Raw genomic sequence first — 16,605 nt, 5'->3', positions numbered from 1 at the left:
AAATTGGAAAGTTGTAATTTTAAACTGCTGCAACTGATGAAGATCTTGGCACTGTCTCGGATGATCAGCTCCCCACAGGCTCTTCTTCATCCTTCTGGCTGTGACTTGATTAAATGGATGGATTCTAAAGGGAAACCTCAGCAAACCACCTTCTGAGCTGTATTTATAGCATGGTGTTTTTCCAGAAACCAACTGGTGATAATTAATAGATAGCAGCAGCAGTGTGCTTCATTTTCACAGAGCAATAACTCCTCTCAGAAGCAGCCCAAATTTCAGGCCGATGACAGCATTATTGTGTGGCAAATGGAGGTGTCCTGTTCTGTTCCACCTCTCAGACTGGGAGGGAAATCATTTAGTGCTCACAGCAATCAGGAGTCATTAACATATTAATAGAGAGATAATATTTGCCTGTCTCTATCCCTGGCCGAGCTCTGATGCTCAGCCCACCCAGGCTCTGGTGATTGCTGCAGCCAAAGTCAAAATTCAGTCCCAAAGCATGGCCAAGGGGTGTAAGAGTGACAAAATGAGTCAGAAAATCAAAAAACCAGTGAAACCTGAAGAGGCTACTGCTGTTCTGTTTTCCTGTGCTGCAGGATTCAAACACTGAGGGAGAGGAGTGAAGGAAAGGATAAAGCTCCAGTTTACCTGCCTACTGTGGGAAGGGTAAATGAACGGGATGCAAGTGATTAGATATAAAGTGATGAATGCTCCCTTTTTGATCCTTTCATCCTCTCACAGGTGATGAGAACAAAGACATACCTGAGAGAGTGCAGGGGGCTTTGAACAGATGCTGACTAAACATCTGTGGGATGTTGGGGAGCTGACCTCAGCATGGTGTAATGAAAGGAAACGCTGAGGCTGGGGTTTCTCAGGGAATGTTTGGGTGGTTGCTGACCATGTCTGCACCACTGCCATGTGGGGGACAGTTCACTCTCCTCTGAAGGGAATGTCTCAGTGACTGGTTCGGTGTCTGGATGAAGGGTGGGTGCTGCCTTTGCTCCATTTCACCAGCAGCCAACATGAGCAGAGGATGAGGAAAATCAGTTCTGTGAGTCAGCTTGGCCAGTTCTGAGTTTGTGTTGATCAGGGATACAAATTGTTGAATAAAAGTGATTTTGTGTTAATAGTGAGATGGGAGTTAATGTGTGGGATATGTGAGGCTTTTAGGAGAGCCATAGGGATATGTTCCCTTGGGACAGAAGTCCCTTTCCATGTTATGTTGCAGAATACTTATGTCACATGTGGGACAGTATCCCTTTCCATCCTCAGTCCTTGCAAAGGGAGGCAGCTCTTGGCATCACTCTAGGCTCTGTGCAGAGGGACTGTCTTGTGTCCAGAAAACAGCATAAACCATCCATTTTATGCTTTGTGCCTTTCTCGGGAAGATAATTTTGGGACTGTCACTGATTCCCTTTGTTCTGACTTGATTGGGGGGGGATAGGACAGGGAAAGGTGACTTTTCTTTGAGATGACTAACCTAAGAAAAACAAACATTGCTGGCACCAGAAAGGAGAGGAAATCAATGACTGTCTGCTGTAAAGGAAGAGGCAGGAGCAGCACAGCTGCCTCAGCAGCTCTGCCCCACCTCAGTCTCCAGTGCAATGTGCATTGATTGGGCTGCCTGCTTTGGAACGCTCCTTTGGCAATGCTTATGTGGTAAAATGGAGCTCAGTGGACGTGGAGGAGGTCAATGGATTTGAAAAAAATTCAGAACTTACTGAAGTTTGCTGGATTGAGGCCATGAGATGGATCTGTCAGTGTGTGTCAGGTATGAATTTTGCACTCACTGGTTCGTTTACTCTGGATAAATACAACCTAAATACAACCTAATGTTTCCAAGAGCAAACCTTCTCCAGTTTAATGAGAGTGAGAAAGTCTACCCTTACCATTCCTAGTCCAACCTTCCAGAAGTTTGATATTGCCCTATGTATACCCTGAGAGAAGGATCCCCTATTTCAGAGTCTTCATCATGGTACAGGAGCACTTAAGTTGGTTCTGCCACCTCTGTTTTCTCTTGGTGTGAAGTTGCTGAGATTATATCTCTGTTTAAGGGAAATGAAGTCAGAGTTAAGAAAATCCCAGCCCTAGGGGCTGTTCAGACATTTGAATATATTCGCTTTTACATCATTTCAGTAGGAGAACTTTGGGAAATGCTAGCTGTCCCTCTCTTAACTTTCTTTGTCTATGGACTCTCCATTTTGCATTTAGGTCCTCACCTTCCAAGGAAGTATCTCAGCCTTTTTCATATTTCACTCTCTGCTTTGGTATTTCTGTTTTCCCTGTTCTCTGCTTATACTCTCTTCCTGGGGAAGTAGGAAGATTCAGGTGTTCATACCAGAAGAATTATTAGTGCTGTAGTTTCAGCTCTGAAATTTGCAGCTTTCCTTTGCTTTCCTTGAGCTGATGGAACCTTCTGTGTGGGAGCAGTTATACAGATTTTCTGCATAGGTCACAGGGTAAGGAATTATTCTTAATACATCCAGAGTAAAATCCACAGTTGTATCATTGCAGCACAGCTCCCTGCCATTCCAGTAGGAACATCCAGCTGAAACGGATGGTGCTTTGCCAGGATGGAAAAGGAATCTTCCTTAGGACAACACTTCTCCTTCTTCATCTGAAGTTGTGCCCTTTTTCTTTGTATTAGTACCGGTTTTCCAGCTTGTTGTTCTAACTCATTTTTTCTGAAGATCAGGAACATTTCTGCATGGAGTGTTTATTTAAAATATTGTAATATATAAGACATACGGATCCAACTTGAGCCTCATTAAAAGATGTTTGCCAAAACTGGAAAGCCTTCGGAGGCCTATTAGAGTGAATTATCCTAATTAGAAGCATGAATTCTGTCTAACAGCTCAAACTGCTTCAGTGGATCTGGATTTTTTCCCAAAACCTGCCAAAATTTAAGGACCAATGTCTGTGTGGCTTCCCTGTGCCTTGTAGCCAGGACAGAGAGCAGCCAAGTGCTGTTTCTGCCAGCTCTATATTCAGAGTATCATTGAAACAAAATGCTTAAGTAGCAGCAGAAACAGCTTTGGCTTTGCTGAGCACGTGTAAGATGTTTTTAGGTAAGATTTCTCATTATTGTTGTGTACAGAAAGGACCTACTTTTCTCCCTGTAATAATTTTATACAGATGAGCAGTGGGAATTAAACCCCATTTCTAGTCTCTGCTGTGAGCCACTCAGGAGCGTGAAACACATGGAAATGAAGGTCCAAAGCACTCAGATTTGTCATTTTGAATGTAGTCTCCCCACTGTTCCTGGCCCAAGGTTTCAGGTAAATGTTCCCAAAGAAGAAGTCACTTTGTGTAAACTATCTCTACATTGTCTGCTCTAATTATAAAAGCATCAAGGGGTGTTTCCTTCCCCATAAAATTCCCTGGCCTTACACTGCCAGATGTGGCCATAAGTCACACAGCTGTAAATCAGGCCAGTCCCTTTCTTCCTCTTGCTGAAACCTGCCATTCTCAGCTGCTCTTTGCTTTTGCTTCCCCCTCAGAATTAGAAGGTATTGTCACAATATGAACCGTAAACTTAATCTCCGGTTCTTACTTGGCTTTTCTGGCGCTGATAAGCAGTTTGAAATGGTGATGTGTTACTGGCAGTGCTCATTTGGGGTCGGAACTGCCTGGAATGGTGCCCTGAAACCCTGGCCCCAGCCATATGTGTAAGTCTTCTGGCACCTCCTCCCTTGCAAAATGAGGTAGGTTTTTGCCTCTCTGGTTTATGCTGTTTTACGTACTGCACATGCTGATGGCATCCAGCTGGTGAGTTACTGTGATCCCGAGACCTATAAAGAGCTGGATATAAAAGCTGGAAAGGTAACTAATCCTTTTGAAACCAGGCACCCACTTCCAAGTTCAAGCGACTTTCCATGTAGGATTTCAGGATAGAGCAATTTTTCAATTCCAGATTTGACGTGGAAGCCCCATTTCTTATTCTCTAAATTAGTTTTACTTCTTGATTAGCTCGTTCTTTGCAGAATATCCTTCTTCCTTGCTGCCTCTTTGTGTTTTCTCCTGGGTAGCAATTTGCAAAGGGCTCATCTTAGAACTGATTTTCGCCTCTGAGTTGCTGGAGCCTTCAGGGAACACCCACCTCCTCCAAAGGCATAAGTCAGTGCAGGTTCTCTTGAATTCCACCCATGCCAACTGAGAATATTTGGATACTCGCTCCTTCCTGAAGAAAACAATACTGGCAGCTACTTTAAACTTTTTATGTATTAGCTAGAAGTTGTGTTTGAATCTGGGATCACGTAGGAGACCTTTTTTGTAGGATACTCGCTTAGTTACATTTCTTTTGCCATATAATTTTTGCTAATAAACAATATTATTCCTGCCCAGTAGCTATGCTATAGTAAATTATTACTGATTTTTCCCCTGAGACTGACCTTTCCAGCAAAATGTGTCTGTTGCATTTTCTGTAACTGCTGTTTTACACAGAAGTTATTTATTTATTTATTTATGAAACTATAAGGGGTTTCTTCAATTCTATTTCATGCGGGAAATGCTGTCCTAAAAAACGGTGTCTCTGAAAGGGATGGAATCAAGCGATGTACAAGGAGGAGCAAAGGTGCAGATAAATGTAATAATGTCTTTAGCTGGCTGTTTGAATGCGGCAGCTGCCAAGTAGGTTAAATAGCAGCATTTTGCAATGCAAAAGCTGCTTGAAGCTGATAATTATGGTGCCTTTGAGAAAGCAAAGTCCTCTCATTATAAATACGTAATGAACTATGAATCTCCATCTCAGGCAGAACTATCTGAGATGAAATCTTTTTCCAATTTGCATTGTTCAAATAATTATATCTGGCCGGGGTCAGGGTTTGGATAATGCATTCCCAGCCCCTGGGTTTATTCGCTGGCTCCAGGACCAGCCCACAATGTCAAACAGCCCGGAGAGGTTTCGCATTGTCTCTGTTTTGGCTGTTCTCAGCCGTGCTGCTCCTTCCTGCTGCAGTCTGAGCCGTGCCGCCGTCGGAGGAGTGCTTCTCCGGGCTGTGCCTTGCCTTGTTTCCTGAAGCTTTGCTTTCCAAACAGAGCATCCCCTTAAAAATGCAGAGGCTTCGTTTAAGCTGCATTCCTGGGAGTGATCCTCTTCCCAGTTCCAAGCGGTAACCACAGTCAAAGCAGTACCAGAGAGCTGGTGTGTGCAGCGAGGCTCAGCTCCGACAGCAACATCTGGATTTGTCAGGATGAGCTGGAGGCTTTGGGAGCAGCGTTTGCTGTCTGTTTTGGTCAACCTGTGCACATGCTTTATCCTGTGCCTCGTGATGGGGTGGCCAGGAGAGCAGGGTGGGATGATAAGGAAGCTAAAGTATGGGGAGGGAGTAAAAAGGGCCTTTGCAAATGCAAATCCATGTCATTCCCAGCACCCCGAAGGTGCCCGAGGCAGTACCCTCATTGTTAAGTCAAATGTGCTGCATGAAATGCCGGGTGGTTTCAGTTTGTGTGAGCCATTCAGAGGATGGAAAGCATGGAAATGAAGGTCCAAAGCACTCAGATTTGTCATTTTGATTGTAGTCTCCCCACTGTTCCTGGCCCGAGGTTTGAGGTAAATGTTCCCAAATAACACAGTGGCTTTGTGTAAACTATCTCTACATTGCCTGCTTTAATTATAAAAGCATCAAGGGGTGTTTCCTGCCCCATTAAAAAAAAAGGTTCCATTTGAAGGCCTCTTCCTCAAAGAAGTAGGTGGAAGTTTTAAAAGAAATTTCCTCCAGTCGTTTCAGTTGGGAAGAGGCTGTTTTCCTACACAGTTGTGCAGTGACAGCCCCCATGGCACTGTTCCCCTTATCCCTGCTGGCAGTCAGAGCTCTAACATCACAAGGATGGGGCAGCAGTTCCTTCACTCTGACTTTCCACGGGTATTAAATCCCTCAGAGAATTGGAGTGACCTCCTCAGGGTCACTTTTCTTTAGGTGCTGTGATGCTGCATAAATGTGAGCTGTCACCCGGTGCTGCTTGTACTGGTGACACCTCAGTTCTTCCCAGACCTGCACTGCCAATCCATTGTCTGTAGCTGCAGACAAATGAGCTGCCTCCGTGTTCCTGGAACTCGAAGTGACCTGGATGGCATTTGCTTTTATTCAGCAGCCTGTGCACATGAACTCCCAGTGAGTGTTCTCTTAAAAAAAAAAAGGGAACAGCAACTGGCAAACTGCCCGGCACTGGAGGACACTTAAACCCTGTGCACCTTTAATTCCATTTTCTTTTCGTGTCTTCTGCCTTTAAACTCTGCAGGGTTGTCTCTTGTCCTGTGTTTTCGTCCAGCACCTTGCACAGCAGAGGCACCATCTGGGCTTGCAGCTTTCACCTCAGTGCTGATTTTGAGGATGGAGAATCACCTATTACCTTTCTCAGGTGAGGTTAAATGTCACTTCAAGTATGTCTGAGATGTTAAAGTAGATTTCTGATGAGGATGAGTTGGTTTTCTGTCTTGTGCTATATGTGCTGGAGCTTTTATGTGTCTGGAAGCAAGCATGTTTCCTCTTCCTAGAACACAGAATTCACAGATTACATCACTGAGTGACATTTTTTAAAGCTGATTTCAGTGTTCAGCAGTTTGTTTCTTTTCTGTGTAGCTCAAGGAAAGGACATGAAATGAGCCAAGAGCATTGTGTGAGTCAAGAGGTGCAGAAGTGCTGCCAAGCAGTGGCTCCCACTGTGTTGGGAATGGTGAATTCCAAAGAAATGGCTCTGTGGTGCAGCTGGCATGGGCTGCAGCAGCAAGGTCACCCACAGAAAGGAGCCAGGCAGCAGGTAAGAGTCTCAGTGTCTCACTTGTCCATCCAGACACTTTGTGCTTTCCCACTCTGTGGTGTGGGGAGCACATCAGCAGGTCACCCTTGGAACACTCTGGATGCTGAGCAAAGTAGGAAGAAGGTGAGAGTGAGGAGCAGGGAGGGAGGGAGTTATTGATTTGGGACTACACCAGTGAGAAGGGAACCAGCCCTCTGACTGCAAGGTTTTTGCTTCATTCACAGAAATAAGTAACCTGAGGTACAAGATTCTTAACACTTCAGCAAGATATTTCTTTGTCCTCTGTTGGCTTCTTCCAGTTCTAGACAGCTATGCCTATCTAATTCCAAACTGATTCCAGCCAGTCTGCTGCTGTACTGGCAGTGTTCCAGCCTACCTATGGCTGTGTGTGCCCTGATAACTGAGTGCCTGTACAGCCCCAACGTGCAGAAGCAGCTGCATCACCTCCCCGTTTGAAATTAGGTACTTGAAATAATCTTTACTTGGTGAGAAATAAAGAATATTGCCTAATAAAGGTAGCTCTGACTTTGGTTATTTTTTTTAACACAGTACCAGCCCAATATCTTCCTGTGTTTATTTAAATGGGAAAAGTTTAATCTTCAAAAAGTAGGACCTACTGAGACTCCCTCACTCACAACCATTAGTTGCTTTGCAGAAAACAGTGTTTTCAGCTCAGACTTTTCATGTCACAGTCTTGGCATCAAATATCTTGTGGTAAATCTAATTTCATAGCTTGGACTGCACCCAACAGTGGGATTATACCTTGAGTATCCTATTTGAAAAGGCAGAGCATATTGTGCTGAGTACAGGTGCAGGAACAGCAAGCCAGCTTCATTCTGAAGTGATGAAAACCAATTTCCTGGGAAGGTAGCTGTATATTTTCTCAGAACTTTAGGCAGCAGAATATTAAAATGTGTCACTTCTGGACATGCAGGTTTAGATTTCATTTTGTTTCAGTTCCTTCTTGCTAGATGGCAATCCTAAATTAGGATTTAATTCCAAGAAAAGATTTTATACCAGTATCGAAACTGAAAAAAATATCCAAGCCTGGATTTTTTGAAGCTTCAATATTATTAGGAAATCCCTAGTTCAGGATTTAAAATCAGTAAGACTCTCATAGGTATTTTTTCCATATTTTTGCTCCTAGGCTAATTCCTAGGAAAATTTAAAATCTTTAAAAATGGTTAACAGTTAAATCATTAATTTTTCTCATTTCCTGCTTTTACACTTTGAATTCAAATGATATGTACATGTATCCCCTGGCAAAGCACTCAGGAAGCTAAAAAAATAAGAGCACTTATATGGGATTATAGATGTTTCCTGTTCTTCATGTGCTTAAGTGTTTTACTGTAGCACAGGGCTTCATAGATCCCTAAGGAAAAGTTCTGACAAGTATTTTAGGGGTAATCTGGTTTCTCTGTATCACACTGAGTACTTTTGGCATTTAATCCAGAATTAATTTTCAACAGGTACCTGTGCAGTCAAAAGCAAATCTTTCTGTTTTTCATTTAGGAACTGTTTCTGTGCATTCCTTCAATAAAGTATAAATACTTAAATTATATCACAGAAGAGGTAATTCCTGTATTTCCTTGATCTGTTTTGAAGGACTTTTCTCCCTTTGAGGCTGATGTTGCAGCTTGTCTTTAAAACCACTTGGGCTCCTTCACCTTACTGCTTAGACTGCAAATTTAGCAGGAACAGTCTCCTTGACAAGGAGATTGTCTTGGAGATCTCCACCATTTGCCAAATTTTGTTAAAATTGGACAGTAAAACCCAAACATATTAAGGAAGCACGTATGTACACACAGTCATAAAAGAAGTCTTCTTTATATAGTAAAATAGCAAAAAAATACAATTATTTGCACTTTTCCATCATGTGGCTTCAACTTAATCCATTTTCAAGATGTCTTAGTGGCCTGTATGCTGATTTCTAATAAATGGTAGCAGTCATGAAGATGAAAAACTTGAAAATTTAGCCTGTACTGACAGTTCATCACTCCCTTGATTCTTAGATAAATCTGTGAAGTGAGAGGGTAAGACCAAAGATCTTTTTCCACTAAATTTAGACTTCAGTGTTGACAGTGGTGTATGGGAATGCCTTTAATGGGAGAAAAAGCCTCCCCCATGGAAAATAATGTACCTTGGGTTGTATCCTCACTGGCAGGAAAGGTGTTTACTTTAAAAAGAGATGCTTTTAAATAATAAGTGAAAGGTTGCTCAGCTTATCAGCCAGACTGAGAAGGCCAAGGGTCCTTTGATAAGGAGTTTCAGACCAGCAGGAGGGTTTCCAGAGTTGTTAGCTTGGGCTCTGTCTTTTTTAACTGTCCAGAAAGTCTTCTTTCCTACCATACTTCTTCTTTTCACTTGGTGCCTCTTCCTTTTGTTTCTTCCTGCTGCAAAAATATCCTTTATTAATCTGTATTTTAGGCTGAAATCCTGTAATCCCTTGGATGTCCCGACCCTTTGGTGAGGTCAGGTACTTACCCGGTGGCATTCCAGTGTTTTCTAAGGAACTACACCAGTTTGTGCTAACTGGGGATGTCTCCTTCTTCTGTATCACTGTATAAAAACCAGGAGTGCTTTGGTGTAGGTAGAGTGGGATTAATGTCAATAACTATGTTGATATTTGGCAAAGGAGTCTTGAGTAAGTGTTGTGCTGCTGACTCACACGAGGTGGGCAGTCTCAGCCCAGGCCAGCACAGATGGAGCACATCAGTGAAAGCTTGGATGAAAAAAAGACACGGATGAAGGGCTGGGAATGGTATTACAGGATAAATGAAAATGGGAATAAAGCATTGCCGTGCTGTCAGCACTCAGGAGCCATCAGGAGGGGTAAGTCAAAGCCCAGGCAGGTTCACAGCCTCTGTCCTTGGGCTGGGCCCACCAAAGGGACTCAGTTTTCCTTCCAGTGACTCACTATAAAGGCACCTCTTATCCTCCAGCTATTTTGGACCCTATTTTGGGCAAACAGACAAACATTTTATTGGACAAACCTGATTGTCACTCCAGAATATTTCAGGTTATTTTCAATGCTGGTTTCTTTTTTTTCCAGTCCTCAGGGCTCTCTTTGAGCCCTTCAGATGTATTTGTCTACTGTATTTGCCTCCCATACTTGAGGCACACCGAGGTGTTTTATACAGTGATGGGTTAAATATAGAAAGTGCTTTGGAAAGGCAGAACAGAGCAACCACTCAATCACTTCACACATGGAACACTGGACAGTAAATGAAGGGCTTCAGTAGCAGCAGGGCTGGGATTCCTGACCTCTGGCAGGCACCCCTCCCACTGAGGGTGATTTTAAGGAGTTACTGTTGATTTCTTTCCACTCTGCCCCTTTTCAGAGGGGACAGCTCACTGCTGGCACAGATGGCCCAGGAAGGTAACTTTAAATCATCCAGACCTCCGGAGTGAGAGCCAGATTTCAGTGTGGGAAAGCTTTCCTATAAACTTGGTCCAATACTTAAAAACCTTCTAAATGACCTGAGCTGATGAGTGGTTTTGCTGTTTAAATCATGTGGAATACAGAGCTTAACAGACTTGTAAAGAAAAATAGATAAAATCATGCACTTTTTTATTTTATTTGTCTTTAAGGCGTTAGATTCAGTAAAACCTGCAAAGGACAAGGAGTTAATGTACTGCAAAAGATAAAAGTGGTGTTACCAGAACATGCTGCTGCCAGCCCAGAGGGTTTAAAAAGCCAGCTAAAAATTACTGAGACTGACCAAAAAGTGCTGAGATTAGTCACATTTTAGTATTCTATGTGATTGCTTTTTAGGCTTTCCACAGAAGATTTTAAGGAAAAGGTTTAAATACGTTGTAACATGTTAGCCTCACGTTCAGAAAGTCTTTTGATTTTTATTAAGGAAAATGGGAAGACTGTGCCAGTATGTCTTGTAGGGCAATTAGAAACACCATATCCTAAAGGGGATAAACAAGACTGAAGGGCTCAGCCACTGACTGATGGATCCTGATCAGTGGTTTGGGTAAGTAGGAAGTGAAGGGGATCACCCGTGTCCCACAGCTGGCTGGATTAAGGAGGGTTTCTAGTTTGAATACAGAATCAGTGAGCACTGAGCTGGCACTCACTTTGCCCAGGGTTTGAATTCCCTCATTCTCCTGTGCTGAATTCAAGTTCTAGTTGAGTGTAGAATGAAGCCTGTGAAAAGACTGTGGTATCAAGTGTCTCTTCCACAAAGCAGCAAGGCAGCAAATAGCAAATTAAGAGACTAGGAAAAGGATCATGTGTGATGCTGTATAGCACCCTGGGAGAATCATTAAAGGAGAGCTTCTTTATTTTGTTTTACACTGAATAGTGATGGTCTAAGCCCCTTCTTCCTTTGAGATTAAAAACCACATTTTTCTTTAAGATGCAGTTCTTTTCTAATAAGAATCCAAGTTTACAAATTCTAATTATTTGGTTATTCACTAGAGGACATTGCTCAGTACTTTCACTGAAGGTACTCTTGCTCAGGCTCTGACAAGGGAAAGCCAGGTGAGGGATGTTGGCAGTGGCAGTTACTGATATTTTAAATTTGGCTTGAATTTCCTCAGAGGATGAACTTCCCATTTGAAGCTGAATGCTACACTTGTGTTTTGGACCTCCTGAATTTGTCCTGCAGTCAGAACCTGCTGCACAGATTGGGAGGCTGAGGGGAAGCTAAGATTCTCAATATAAGTTGGAACTGTAAGGTAAGGAATATGCTTTAATTATACTTCCTTCATTACTACTCTTAAGTCCACTAAATCCAGCAGAATGCTTGGACTCCTGGGCTCACGGCAGTTCATGTTCCTGCACAACTTCTGAATTCACTGGCTGAACTCAGCTGAATCCAGTAAAGCCACAGAGGTAGCAGAGCTCCAACAAAGGACACGTGTTGTGTGACTTTGCACACAACTTGAGGCTCAAGAGAAGGAAAAATGGTATTACTGGTTACACTCTGCAAAATGTACTATGGTTTCATTTGGGAAATAAAGATAGAAAGAGGAGAGATTGAAATCCCTTAATTATGCTGATCTTGATAGTGTGATATCCTTTTAGAAATTCTACTGGACATAAGGAAACCCGAGTGTTTTCTTAGTCTTCAGATGCTTTGCCATTTTTAATTGTTTTCAGAATGAAGTGTTGTGTGTTGGTGGGACAGACAACACTGTAGGGCACCTCCTGGAACCAAGGGCTGCTTAAACTGAGCATTCCAGTCTGGATAAAGGTGTGCAAACCAAATAAATCAATAAAGAATTATATTTTTAAGCATTTCTCCATGCAGTCATCATGCAAAAGTGCACTTTGAAACCCTCAAAAGAGAGGAGAAATAGGATATAGGTTACAAATACTGCAGTTAGGAATTTCAATAGGAACAAAGCTCAGCTTTTAAAATTGATTTTAACCATTTCTCCTTGTAACAACAGACTATAAATATATGCTTGTCTGTTGTGTTTGATGTCATAAACACTGATGAGCTTGACTAACCAACAGAAAAGCAGCAGGAAGCAATGAAGAGTCTATGTTTATATATATTTCCCCACATCTTTTCATGTACACCCTTACCTATGTGTAACCACACCACTAACCTGAGGTGAATTTTCAGGTATTATCCTGCAATTTGTTGCAAACAGTCTGGAATGTGAATGAAATCCTAAAATAATATCCTGTGTAGTATTATCCCTTTTTTTCATGCAGATCAGAATATCTGGCCATCCCATGCTGTCCTGGGGGTTTCTGGAGCTGCAGCCCCTGTGCCATAGCACAGCTCTGGAGGATGCCCAGGTGTGGTGACAGACTGTCACACGCTGGAATTGGAGCTGGCAGAGCAGCCTCCTTTAACTCCACTGGGATTTATAGATGTATTTATATACTTGAAACCAAACATGAGCATCCGTGTCATGGTCCCTTCTGCTCGAGGTCTCCCTTTCCCTCCCTCCTCTTTGGTGCCTGGCATTGGAAGTTCCTGCTCCTTCTACTTTTGTTAAAAGTTGCCCAGAGGTTGAGCAAAAGTATCGCTGTGGTAGTTTCCCCTCTTCAGCAGCATCCAAAGTATTGTTTCCTCTTCTCTTCCTTTTCCCAGGAACAGCAAGCAGCTCTGTTGAATGGATTCCTCCATGAGGTTATTGTGCAGGTCAGGAGGTTAGCTCACTTTTGTCTTTTTACTCAACTGCTGCAGAAGAAATCCTCTGTGTGTTCTCCTGCATTGTAAGGGCTGGTAAGAAAGAGAAGCCAAAGTCATCCATTAATCCCCAGGCCAAGTCCTATTGAAGCAGCTGCAGTGAAAGCCCTCACATGCTGCCCTGGAAATAACCCCGGCTGTGACGTGGTGAGATGACCCTAGGTAAGGTCAGAAGCTCAGTTCTCATTTTCTTTTAAGCTTCTGGTTTTTAAACAGTATTTGGGGTTGTGCCTCGTGGATGTGTTGAGCTCTTAAAGCAGCTGGATCCTCGTGGAGAGCGAGCGGAGATGGGGAATCCGGACAGGCAGGGGTTTATCTGCTAAACATTGCTGCTTTCTCGCCTCAAATTACTGTTGTTTTGCCTTAAATATTTAATGACCATGACCCCATGTGAGAGCAGCAAGTGGTATCAGGATTTTAGCTTAAGCTGCTTTGTGGAGACAAAGCACCTGTTTTAATTCCTTCTGGAAATGGAAGTGATTTGAAAGCGTCCCAGGAAGTTCAAGTCAAAGTATTAATTCTTGCCCGCCTGTATGCCTTCCCAGGAAGTGTGTGGATTGGAAGGAGCTGTGCACACAGCTCCTGGCTGGGATTTTCAGGAGGGCTAAGGGGGCCAGGGGTCCTGCATCCTGTGATGCCAAGATGCATTGAATGGAAAGATAGCAGCATCAACTGTTTGCCTCTTTTCTCCATAGACACTAATATAATAATAATGCAAAGCTGATGTGTAGGGTTATGGTTAGGTGGGATGCAGTCTGCAACTTCCCCTGGTCCTGATCAGTGTGCCCTTGGAGCTGCTGGCAGCTTCCAGGAACAGCGTTATCTCTTGGGATCCAGCGGCAGTGGTTATTAAAACATTATTAAAACATTTACGTCGGGACTGCTGGCAGCCCTCCTCCAGCTGCTGGGTTTGTTCTTGTGTCATGGAATGGCTTTCTGGGATAGAATCAAAGACACTGCTGTGACAAAAACTACTGATGTGATGAATTTTGTGAGGTAACCAGGTAACATCCTAACTCCTTGGAGCAGGGAGCTCCGAGCTGGAACTGAATCAGCCACTCCCATTGGCACTGAGGGAACTGACTTTTAACAGGATATTACTGATTTTTACTTTTCATTTTTAATTTCTGTGGTGCAGCTTTTGCCTTTTTTGAGTTTAGGGAGTCACATCAGGAGCGCTGATTTTCATTATGTTTGAGAGGTAAGGGAGTGTTGGAAGTGGCAACCTCCCTCCCTCCAAAGGGAAACTTGTGAAGCAGGGACAGAAATGGAATCACTTAAAAAATACTCACTTTCTCTCCCTGCAGTCATCCCCCTCTCCGAAAGTTTCTATAAGAATGTGACTAAAAGCAAAGCACTCGCTAAGTTACAAAGGAATAGTGTGGAGCTGGTGAAGCCAGCAGGAGGTGCACACAGAATCCCAGAATCGTTAAGGTTGGAGAAGACCTTCAAGATCATCAAGTCCAGCCATTAATCTAGACATGGAACAGGGTTATCATTTCTTTTGAGGATTCAGGGTGGGTTTATTTGCATTTTATTTGGCACACATCTTTTCAAAACTTGCTACCTTAGAACAGGAATAATTTTATGGCATGTACCTATTATACAAAATTCACAACCACTACCTCTTTCCCTTCCTTTTTATTTTTCACGATGTATTTTACAACTGCAATTTTCGTGTCTCACATTTTTTTCTCTCCGGTTTCCTGTGGTTAAATCTTGACCATAAATCTTAGGCTGCTTTGTTAAAAATAACAGGTGTACTATATTTCTTCATGTAACAATCTGCTAGATTAATAGTGGCTTTAAAACAATTAACTATGTCTGTTTGGTTTAATAGTCTGTTTTAATGCACCATGAAGGAGAAACTGGAGGCATTGTCATTTACAGAGTACTTGTGTTTCACATGCAGTCTGGTGATCCTTGTCTGGCACCTTGGTACTGGGATCCCCTTCTAACACAGATAATGCCAAAAAAAGATTCTTGTGCAGGTTTGGAAATGAAATGACAAGTCACTGGGTGGCAAATGAGGTTAAAATTAATTTAACTGTGGTATCTCAGCCAAAAAGGCTTTAGGAGCATGACTGGAGTTGTCACAGAGGGCAGCTGGAGAGGAGGTGGGTTTCTGCATTGTAACGGCAATATTTTAGACATAAAATTTGATTCTTGTAAATTTTACTTTTTATTAAGGCTGGAAACCTGAGCAGGTCCTGGACACATGTTCTGGTGTGTCACAGAGTAGGATCTGGGTCTCCAGCCCTGCCTCCTGGGGGATCCCCCCCTTGGGGCAGGCTCCATGGAAAAGGAGAACCTGAGGCACAAGGTCATTAAAGGAAGGCAGGATTTTACACCAAAGCCAAACTTCAGCAGAAAGAACAGAATTAATGCTTTCCAAACTGACTACTTGTAAGAAAGATCATCAAATGCACATAGCAGATCAGAAGCTCAGTAAATTATCATTATTCCTAAATATCAGGAAATGTCACTGCAAAATTGAGCATTAAACCACATATGTGTGCGGGATTGGTGAAGACTGGGATTTGTCTAGACTATAGGTATTATTCCTAGATGTTATATTTAAGTTACACTATACGTGAGTTTACAAGGGGCTTGTCTCAAGAAAATTAATATTTAAAGTCTGTATTAAGTAGCATTGCAAGAACTCCTGATCAGAAACTTCTCTTGGTCCTTTAACTTTCTCAGTTTGAGTTCTTGCTCCAATTAAACCTTACTTTGAAATTGTTTTGTGTGCGAGAGGATGTGAGACCTCACAGTGCTCCAGATAGGTAATGCCACGTTTTACTCCCCAGAGTATTATCCCTGCCAAGTCCTGCTGCAGCCTTCCTGCTCCAAACCTTGGCCCTGTGCAAAGCCTTCCAGATTTCAGTGCCTCTTTGCTTCAGGGCCCAACCTCAGGTTCATAAAATATTTGTGGCTGTCAGTCTCGTGCCTCAGCCAAAGCTGCACAGATGCAGAAAGCCTGAGGGATTTTAGAATTGCAAATGCTTAACAGATTTTTTAACGGATATATATATGTACATGCATATGTAAATACATATATGCATATGTATGTATATCAGACTTGAAATAAAACACGAAATCTGTGATTTCTTTGATAATAATGGGGCCAAGCTGGGCTGGTGGAGATGAGAAATGGCTTTAATTGGACTTCCAAATACTGCCTCAATTTACATGTGTTACAGCTGTGGCACTCGCTCTTGGTTTTTAGTAGAAATAATGAGGCATCTAATTTTAACACCTTATTTTTGCTCCCTTACAATTCTGTCAAGCCTTTGACAGACCACAAAATAGAATATCTGCCCTGGCCCCCAGCCCTGTCTGTTGTGTATCTTGGTTTCTTTAACATTTAGAAACTTTTTAAGCCAGTTTGGGGACTTCTTAAGCCCGTTTGGGAAAGTTCAGAAATGGAGGAGGGGAGGTAACAGACACAACACTGTATTGCAAGGGTGTTCTTAAGAGCATAGGAACAGCTCTCCTAGAGGTGAGGAGTTTGGATCCCTGTGTCTGTGGGAGGTGTCCCTGGCCATGGCAGGACTGCAGGAGGTGTAAGGTCTCTTCCAGGCCAAGGCAGTGATTCTGCCATGCCAGGGGCTGCCCCTGTCATCAGCCTGCGGGGAGCACTGGGGCTGTGCAGGTCCATGGTCACCCAGCAGATGGGTGTGCAGGG

At 42.9% G+C, this 16,605-nt stretch overlaps 1 protein-coding gene across 4 annotated transcripts in view; it reads left to right on the top strand.

Annotated features, from left to right (window-relative positions):
* ADAMTS3 (ADAM metallopeptidase with thrombospondin type 1 motif 3) overlaps positions 1–16,605 on the top strand; it is an 85,190-nt gene that overhangs the window by 10,174 nt on the left and 58,411 nt on the right. The window contains exons 3-6 of one of the 4 annotated variants that reach the window (XM_027669665.1): positions 6,238–6,357; positions 6,579–6,756; positions 11,308–11,445; positions 12,819–13,079. In XM_027669665.1, coding sequence (XP_027525466.1) covers positions 13,070–13,079 — 10 coding nt within the window. In that variant the 5' untranslated portion in view covers positions 6,238–6,357; positions 6,579–6,756; positions 11,308–11,445; positions 12,819–13,069. Of the gene's footprint in view, positions 1–6,237; positions 6,358–6,578; positions 6,757–8,794; positions 9,589–10,464; positions 11,446–12,818; positions 13,080–16,605 lie in introns of those variants that run through there. The other 3 variants (XM_027669666.1, XM_027669668.1, XM_027669667.1) reach the window with 3 other exon arrangements.

This window comes from Corapipo altera, unplaced genomic scaffold (assembly GCF_003945725.1).
Source record: "Corapipo altera isolate COAL_440 unplaced genomic scaffold, ASM394572v1 258, whole genome shotgun sequence".
Lineage (NCBI taxonomy): Eukaryota > Metazoa > Chordata > Aves > Passeriformes > Pipridae > Corapipo > Corapipo altera.
The sequence above is the reverse complement of the archived record's forward strand: the minus strand, read 5'-3'. Positions and strand labels throughout refer to the sequence as shown.